At 47.5% G+C, this 9,551-nt stretch overlaps 1 protein-coding gene across 1 annotated transcript in view; it reads right to left on the minus strand.

The window, feature by feature from the left end:
* LOC129838681 (stimulated by retinoic acid gene 8 protein homolog) overlaps positions 1–2,875 on the minus strand; it is a 10,018-nt gene extending 7,143 nt beyond the window's left edge. The window contains exon 1 of the mRNA XM_055905809.1: positions 2,576–2,875. Within this exon, the coding sequence (XP_055761784.1) occupies positions 2,576–2,670 (95 nt within the window). The 5' untranslated portion in view covers positions 2,671–2,875. The remainder of the gene's footprint in view (positions 1–2,575) is intronic.
* Between the last annotated feature and the right edge of the window lie 6,676 nt (positions 2,876–9,551).

Below are 9,551 nucleotides of genomic sequence, written 5' to 3' on the forward strand. Positions count from 1 at the left end.
GGGAGTCAGAGGTCTGTTTCGAATCTTCCATTCCTCTCAAAACACTTAGAAAAACCTGTTGCGCGGCAACTCACTGCCTTCCTGAAGACAAACAATGTATACGAAATGCTTCAGTCTGGTTTTAGACCCCATCGTAGCATTGAGACTGCACTGTTGAAGGTGGTAAATGACCTTTTAATGGCGTCAGACCGAGGCTCTGCATCTGTCCTCGTGCTGCTTTTGATACCATCGATCACCACATTCTTCTGGAGAGATTGGAAACCCAAATTGGTCTACACGGACAAGTTCTGGCCTGGTTTAGATCTTACCTGTCGGAAAGATATCAGTTTGTCTCTGTGAATGGTTTGTCCTCTGACAAATCAACTGTACATTTCGGTGTTCCTCAAGGATCCGTTTTAGGACCACTATTGTTTTCACTATATATTTTACCTCTTGGGGATGTTATTCGAAAGCATAATGTTAACTTTCACTGCTATGCGGATGACACACAGCTGTACATTTCGATGAAACATGATGAAGACCCAAAATGTCCCTCCCTGGAAGCCTGTGTTTCAGACATTATGAAGTGGATGGCGGCAAACTTTCTACTTTTAAACTCGGACAAAACAGAGATGATAGTTCTAGGTCCCAAGAAAACAAAGAGATCGTCTGTTGAATCTGACAATTCATCTTGATGGTTGTAAAGTCGTCTCAAATAAAACTGTGAAGGACCTCGGCGTTACTCTGGACCCTGATCTCTCTTTTGACGAACATATCAAGACTGTTTCAAGTACAGATTTTTTTCCATCTACGTAACATTGCAAAAATCAGAAATTTTCTGTCCAAAAATGATGCAGAAAAATGTATCCATGCTTTTGTTACTTCTAGGTTAGACTACTGCAATGCTCTACTTTCCGGCTACCCGGATAAAGCACTAAATAAACTTCAGTTAGTGCTAAATACGGCTGCTAGAATCCTGACTACAACCAAAAAAGTTGATCATATTACTCCAGTGCTAGCCTCTCTACACTGGCTTCCTGTTAAGGCAAGGGCTGATTTCAAGGTTTTACTGTTAACCTACAAAGCGTTACATGGGCTTGCTCCTACCTATCTTTCCGAGTTGGTCCTGCCGTACATACCTACACGTGCGCTACGGTCACAAGACGCAGGCCTCCTAATTGTCCCTAGAATTTCTAAGCAAACAGCTGGAGGCAGGGCTTTCTCCTATAGATCTCCATTTTTATGGAATGGTCTGCCTACCCATGTGAGAGACGCAGACTCGGTCTCAACCTTTAAGTCTTTACTGAAGACTCATCTCTTCAGTAGGTCATATGATTGAATGTAGTCTGGCCCAGGAGTGTGAAGGTGAACGGAAAGGCTCTGGAGCAACGAACCGCCCTTGCTGTCTCTGGCTGGCCGGTTCCCCTCTCTCCACTGGGATTCTCTGCCTCTAACCCTATTACAGGGGCTAAGTCACTGGCTTACTGGTGCTCTTTCATGCCGTCCCTGGGAGGGGTGCGTCACTTGAGTGGGTTGAGTCACTGATGTGGTCTTCCTGTCTGGGTTGCCCCCCCCCCCCTTGGGTTGTGCCGTGGCGGTGATCTTTGTGGGTTATACTCGGCCTTGTCTCAGGATGGTAAGTTGGTGGTTGAAGATATCCCTCTAGTGGTGTGGGGGCTGTGCTTTGGCAAAGTGGGTGGGGTTATATCCTGCCTGTTTGGCCCTGTCCGGGGGTATCATCGGATGGGGCCAAAGTGTCTCCTGACCCCTCCTGTCTCAGCCTCCAGTATTTATGCTGCAGTAGTTTATGTGTCGGGGGGCTAGGGTCAGTCTGATATATCTGGAGTACTTCTCCTGTCTTATCCAGTGTCCTGTGTGAATTTAAGTATGCTCTCTCTAATTCTCTCCTTCTCTCTCTCGGAGGACCTGAGCCCTAGGACCATGCGTCAGGACTACCTGGCATGATGACTCCTTGCTGTCCCCAGTCCACCTGGCCGTGCTGCTGCTCCAGTTTCAACTGTTCTGCCTGCGGCTATGGAACCCTGACCTGTTCACCGGACGTGCTACCTTGTCACGGACCTGCTGTTTTCAACTCTCTAGAGACAGCAGGAGCGGTAGAGATACTCTGAATGATCGGCTATGAAAAGCCAACTGACATTTACTTCTGAGTTGCTGACTTGCTGCACCCTCTACAACTACTGTGATTATTATTATTTGACCATGCTGGTCATCTATGAACATTTGAACATCTTGGCCATGTTCTGTTATAATCTCCACCCGGCACAGCCAGAAGAGGACTGGCCACCCCTCATAGCCTGGTTCCTCTCTAGGTTTCTTCCTAGGTTTTGGCCTTTCTAGGGGTTTTTTCCTAGCCACCGTGCTTCTACACCTGCATTGCTTGCTGTTTGGGGTTTTAGGGCTGGGTTTCTGTACAGCACTTCGAGATATTAGCTGATGTACGAAGGGCTATATAAATACATTTGATTGATTGATATTTGACGACACTGAAGGACACCATTCCAGGTGATTCCAGGTGACATCTTACTGTATTGACAGCTGTGTAATTAAATCAGCGTAATGTAATATGTGAAACTACCTGTCGTCTGAAGCAGAGTCCATCTCTTTCTTCACCACATCATAGGCATCCTGAAGCAGGTCCTGACAACAAACAAACAAACAAACAAACAACATTCTGGAACGGTTGTAACAACATGGCTGAAACAAGCGGAAGCTACAAGCTGTAGATCAGCCAGCCTCCCGTCCATCACTATGGGGTCACTGTTCCATCCATCACTATGGGGTCTCTGTTCCATTTCTCCAGTGGTATGACTGTCTGTCTTCCATCCATCACTATGGGGTCTCTGTTCCATTTCTCCAGTGGTATGACTGTCTGTCTTCCATCACTATGGGGTCTCTGTTCCATTTCTCCAGTGGTATGACTGTCTGTCTTCCATCACTATGGGGTCTCTGTTCCATTTCTCCAGTGGTATGACTGTCTTCCCTCCATCACTATGGGGTCTCTGTTCCATTTCTCCAGTGGTATGACTGTCTGTCTTCCATCACTATGGGGTCTCTGTTCCATTTCTCCAGTGGTATGACTGTCTGTCTTCCATCCATCACTATGGGGTCTCTGGTCCATTTCTCCAGTGGTATGACTGTCTCCCCTCCATCACTATGGGGTCTCTGTTCCATTTCTCCAGTGGTATGACTGTCTGTCTTCCATCACTATGGGGTCTCTGTTCCATTTCTCCAGTGGTATGACTGTCTGTCTTCCATCACTATGGGGTCTCTGTTCCATTTCTCCAGTGGTATGACTGTCTTCCATCACTATGGGGTCTCTGTTCCATTTCTCCAGTGGTATGACTGTCTTCCTTCCATCACTATGGGGTCTCTGTTCCATTTCTCCAGTGGTATGACTGTCTTCCATCCATCACTATGGGGTCTCTGTTCCATTTCTCCAGTGGTATGACTGTCTGTCTTCCATCCATCACTATGGGGTCTCTGTTCCATTTCTCCAGTGGTATGACTGTCTTCCATCCATCACTATGGGGTCTCTGTTCCATTTCTCCAGTGGTATGACTGTCTGTCTTTCATCACTATGGGGTCACTGTTCCATTTCTCCAGTGGTATGACTGTCTGTCTTCCATCACTATGGGGTCTCTGTTCCATTTCTCCAGTGGTATGACTGTCTTCCATCCATCACTATGGGGTCTCTGTTCCATTTCTCCAGTGGTATGACTGTCTGTCTTCCATCACTATGGGGTCTCTGTTCCATTTCTCCAGTGGTATGACTGTCTGTCTTCCATCACTATGGGGTCTCTGTTCCATTTCTCCAGTGGTATGACTGTCTGTCTTCCATCACTATGGGGTCTCTGTTCCATTTCTCCAGTGGTATGACTGTCTCCCCTCCATCACTATGGGGTCTCTGTTCCATTTCTCCAGTGGTATGACTGTCTGTCTTCCATCACTATGGGGTCACTGTTCCATTTCTCTAGTGGTATGACTGTCTTCCATCACTATGGGGTCTCTGTTCCATTTCTCCAGTGGTATGACTGTCTGTCTCCCATCACTATGGGGTCTCTGTTCCATTTCTCCAGTGGTATGACTGTCTGTCTTCCATCCATCACTATGGGGTCTCTGTTCCATTTCTCCAGTGGTATGACTGTCTGTCTTCCATCCATCACTATGGGGTCTCTGTTCCATTTCTCCAGTGGTATGACTGTCTGTCTTCCCTCCATCACTATGGGGTCTCTGTTCCATTTCTCCAGTGGTATGACTGTCTGTCTTCCATCCATCACTATGGGGTCTCTGTTCCATTTCTCCAGTGGTATGACTGTCTGTCATCCATCACTATGGGGTCTCTGTTCCATTTCTCCAGTGGTATGACTGTCTGTCTTCCATCACTATGGGGTCTCTGTTCCATTTCTCCAGTGGTATGACTGTCTGTCTCCCCTCCATCACTATGGGGTCTCTGTTCCATTTCTCCAGTGGTATGACTGTCTGTCTTCCATCACTATGGGGTCTCTGTTCCATTTCTCCAGTGGTATGACTGTCTTCCATCACTATGGGGTCTCTGTTCCATTTCTCCAGTGGTATGTCTGTCTTCCATCACTATGGGGTCTCTGTTCCATTTCTCCAGTGGTATGACTGTCTTCCATCCATCACTATGGGGTCTCTGTTCCATTTCTCCAGTGGTATGACTGTCTGTCTTCCATCACTATGGGGTCTCTGTTCCATTTCTCCAGTGGTATGACTGTCTTCCATCACTATGGGGTCTCTGTTCCATTTCTCCAGTGGTATGTCTGTCTGTCTCCCCTCCATCACTATGGGGTCTCTGTTCCATTTCTCCAGTGGTATGACTGTCTTCCCTCCATCACTATGGGGTCTCTGTTCCATTTCTCCAGTGGTATGACTGTCTGTCTTCCATCACTATGGGGTCTCTGTTCCATTTCTCCAGTGGTATGACTGTCTGTCTTCCATCACTATGGGGTCTCTGTTCCATTTCTCCAGTGGTATGACTGTCTTCCCTCCATCACTATGGGGTCTCTGTTCCATTTCTCCAGTGGTATGACTGTCTTCCATCACTATGGGGTCTCTGTTCCATTTCTCCAGTGGTATGACTGTCTTCCATCACTATGGGGTCTCTGTTCCATTTCTCCAGTGGTATGACTGTCTGTCTTCCCTCCATCACTATGGGGTCTCTGTTCCATTTCTCCAGTGGTATGACTGTCTGTCTCCCCTCCATCACTATGGGGTCTCTGTTCCATTTCTCCAGTGGTATGACTGTCTCCCATCCATCACTATGGGGTCTCTGTTCCATTTCTCCAGTGGTATGACTGTCTGTCTTCCATCACTATGGGGTCTCTGTTCCATTTCTCCAGTGGTATGACTGTCTTCCATCACTATGGGGTCTCTGTTCCATTTCTCCAGTGGTATGACTGTCTGTCTTCCATCACTATGGGGTCTCTGTTCCATTTCTCCAGTGGTATGACTGTCTGTCTTCCATCACTATGGGGTCTCTGTTCCATTTCTCCAGTGGTATGACTGTCATCCATCACTATGGGGTCTCTGTTCCATTTCTCCAGTGGTATGACTGTCTGTCTTCCATCCATCACTATGGGGTCTCTGTTCCATTTCTCCAGTGGTATGACTGTCTTCCATCCATCACTATGGGGTCTCTGTTCCATTTCTCCAGTGGTATGACTGTCTGTCTTCCATCACTATGGGGTCTCTGTTCCATTTCTCCAGTGGTATGACTGTCTGTCTCCCCTCCATCACTATGGGGTCTCTGTTCCATTTCTCCAGTGGTATGACTGTCTGTCTCCCCTCCATCACTATGGGGTCTCTGTTCCATTTCTCCAGTGGTATGACTGTCTTCCATCACTATGGGGTCTCTGTTCCATTTCTCCAGTGGTATGACTGTCTTCCATCACTGTGGGGTCTCTGTTCCATTTCTCCAGTGGTATGACTGTCTTCCCTCCATCACTATGGGGTCTCTGTTCCATTTCTCCAGTGGTATGACTGTCTGTCTTCCATCACTATGGGGTCTCTGTTCCATTTCTCCAGTGGTATGACTGTCTTCCATCACTATGGGGTCTCTGTTCCATTTCTCCAGGGGTATGACTGTCTGTCTTCACTCCATCACTATGGGGTCTCTGTTCCATTTCTCCAGTGGTATGACTGTCTTCCATCACTATGGGGTCTCTGTTCCATTTCTCCAGTGGTATGACTGTCTGTCTTCCCTTCATCACTATGGGGTCTCTGTTCCATTTCTCCAGTGGTATGACTGTCTGTCTTCCATCACTATGGGGTCTCTGTTCCATTTCTCCAGTGGTATGACTGTCTGTCTTCCATCACTATGGGGTCTCTGTTCCATTTCTCCAGTGGTATGACTGTCTGTCTCCCCTCCATCACTATGGGGTCTCTGTTCCATTTCTCCAGTGGTATGACTGTCTGTCTTCCATCACTATGGGGTCTCTGTTCCATTTCTCCAGTGGTATGACTGTCTGTCTCCCATCACTATGGGGTCTCTGTTCCATTTCTCCAGTGGTATGACTGTCTGTCTTCCATCACTATGGGGTCTCTGTTCCATTTCTCCAGTGGTATGACTGTCTGTCTTCCATCACTATGGGGTCTCTGTTCCATTTCTCCAGTGGTATGACTGTCTGTCTTCCATCACTATGGGGTCTCTGTTCCATTTCTCCAGTGGTATGACTGTCTTCCATCACTATGGGGTCTCTGTTCCATTTCTCCAGTGGTATGACTGTCTTCCATCCATCACTATGGGGTCTCTGTTCCATTTCTCCAGTGGTATGACTGTCTGTCTTCCATCACTATGGGGTCTCTGTTCCATTTCTCCAGTGGTATGACTGTCTGTCTTCCATCACTATGGGGTCTCTGTTCCATTTCTCCAGTGGTATGACTGTCTTCCATCACTATGGGGTCTCTGTTCCATTTCTCCAGTGGTATGACTGTCTGTCTTCCATCACTATGGGGTCTCTGTTCCATTTCTCCAGTGGTATGACTGTCTTCCATCACTATGGGGTCTCTGTTCCATTTCTCCAGTGGTATGACTGTCTGTCTTCCCTCCATCACTATGGGGTCTCTGTTCCATTTCTCCAGTGGTATGACTGTCTGTCTTCCATCACTATGGGGTCTCTGTTCCATTTCTCCAGTGGTATGACTGTCTGTCTTCCATCACTATGGGGTCTCTGTTCCATTTCTCCAGTGGTATGACTGTCTGTCTTCCCTCCATCACTATGGGGTCACTGTTCCATTTCTCCAGTGGTATGACTGTCTTCCATCACTATGGGGTCTCTGTTCCATTTCTCCAGTGGTATGACTGTCTGTCTTCCCTCCATCACTATGGGGTCTCTGTTCCCTCCATCACTATGGGGTCTCTGTTCCCTCCATCACTATGGGGTCTCTGTTCCCTCCATCACTATGGGGTCTCTGTTCCCTCCATCACTATGGGGTCTCTGTTCCATTTCTCCAGTGGTATGACTGTCTGTCTTCCATCACTATGGGGTCACTGTTCCATTTCTCCAGTGGTATGACTGTCTTCCATCCATCACTATGGGGTCTCTGTTCCATTTCTCCAGTGGTATGACTGTCTTCCATCACTATGGGGTCTCTGTTCCATTTCTCCAGTGGTATGACTGTCTTCCATCACTATGGGGTCTCTGTTCCATTTCTCCAGTGGTATGACTGTCTTCCATCACTATGGGGTCTCTGTTCCATTTCTCCAGTGGTATGACTGTCTTCCATCCATCACTATGGGGTCTCTGTTCCATTTCTCCAGTGGTATGACTGTCCTCCATCACTATGGGGTCTCTGTTCCATTTCTCCAGTGGTATGACTGTCTGTCTTCCATCACTATGGGGTCTCTGTTCCATTTCTCCAGTGGTATGACTGTCTGTCATCCCTCCATCACTATGGGGTCTCTGTTCCATTTCTCCAGTGGTATGACTGTCTGTCTTCCATCACTATGGGGTCTCTGTTCCATTTCTCCAGTGGTATGACTGTCTGTCTTCCATCACTATGGGGTCTCTGTTCCATTTCTCCAGTGGTATGACTGTCTTCCATCACTATGGGGTCTCTGTTCCATTTCTCCAGTGGTATGACTGTCTGTCTTCCATCACTATGGGGTCTCTGTTCCATTTCTCCAGTGGTATGACTGTCTTCCCTCCATCACTATGGGGTCTCTGTTCCATTTCTCCAGTGGTATGACTGTCTGTCTTCCATCACTATGGGGTCTCTGTTCCATTTCTCCAGTGGTATGACTGTCTGTCTTCTATCACTATGGGGTCTCTGTTCCATTTCTCCAGTGGTATGACTGTCTGTCTCCCCTCCATCACTATGGGGTCTCTGTTCCATTTCTCCAGTGGTATGACTGTCTGTCTTCCATCACTATGGGGTCACTGTTCCATTTCTCCAGTGGTATGACTGTCTGTCTTCCATCACTATGGGGTCTCTGTTCCATTTCTCCAGTGGTATGACTGTCTGTCTTCCATCACTATGGGGTCTCTGTTCCATTTCTCCAGTGGTATGACTGTCTGTCTTCCATCACTATGGGGTCTCTGTTCCATTTCTCCAGTGGTATGACTGTCTCCCATCCATCACTATGGGGTCTCTGGTCCATTTCTCCAGTGGTATGACTGTCTGTCTTCCATCACTATGGGGTCTCTGTTCCATTTCTCCAGTGGTATGACTGTCTGTCTTCTATCACTATGGGGTCTCTGTTCCATTTCTCCAGTGGTATGACTGTCTTCCATCCATCACTATGGGGTCTCTGTTCCATTTCTCCAGTGGTATGACTGTCTTCCATCCATCACTATGGGGTCTCTGTTCCATTTCTCCAGTGGTATGACTGTCTGTCTTCCATCCATCACTATGGGGTCTCTGTTCCATTTCTCCAGTGGTATGACTGTCTTCCATCCATCACTATGGGGTCTCTGTTCCATTTCTCCAGTGGTATGACTGTCTGTCTCCCCTCCATCACTATGGGGTCTCTGTTCCATTTCTCCAGTGGTATGACTGTCTTCCATCCATCACTATGGGGTCTCTGTTCCATTTCTCCAGTGGTATGACTGTCTGTCTTCCATCACTATGGGGTCTCTGTTCCATTTCTCCAGTGGTATGACTGTCTGTCTTCTATCACTATGGGGTCTCTGTTCCATTTCTCCAGTGGTATGACTGTCTGTCTTCCATCACTATGGGGTCTCTGGTCCATTTCTCCAGTGGTATGACTGTCTGTCTTCCATCACTATGGGGTCTCTGTTCCATTTCTCCAGTGGTATGACTGTCTGTCTTCCATCACTATGGGGTCTCTGTTCCATTTCTCCAGTGGTATGACTGTCTTCCATCACTATGGGGTCTCTGTTCCATTTCTCCAGTGGTATGACTGTCTGTCTTCCATCACTATGGGGTCTCTGTTCCATTTCTCCAGTGGTATGACTGTCTGTCTTCCATCACTATGGGGTCTCTGTTCCATTTCTCCAGTGGTATGACTGTCTGTCTTCCATCACTATGGGGTCTCTGTTCCATTTCTCCAGTGGTATGACTGTCTGTCT

This window comes from Salvelinus fontinalis, chromosome 39 (genome assembly GCF_029448725.1).
Source record: "Salvelinus fontinalis isolate EN_2023a chromosome 39, ASM2944872v1, whole genome shotgun sequence".
Lineage (NCBI taxonomy): Eukaryota > Metazoa > Chordata > Actinopteri > Salmoniformes > Salmonidae > Salvelinus > Salvelinus fontinalis.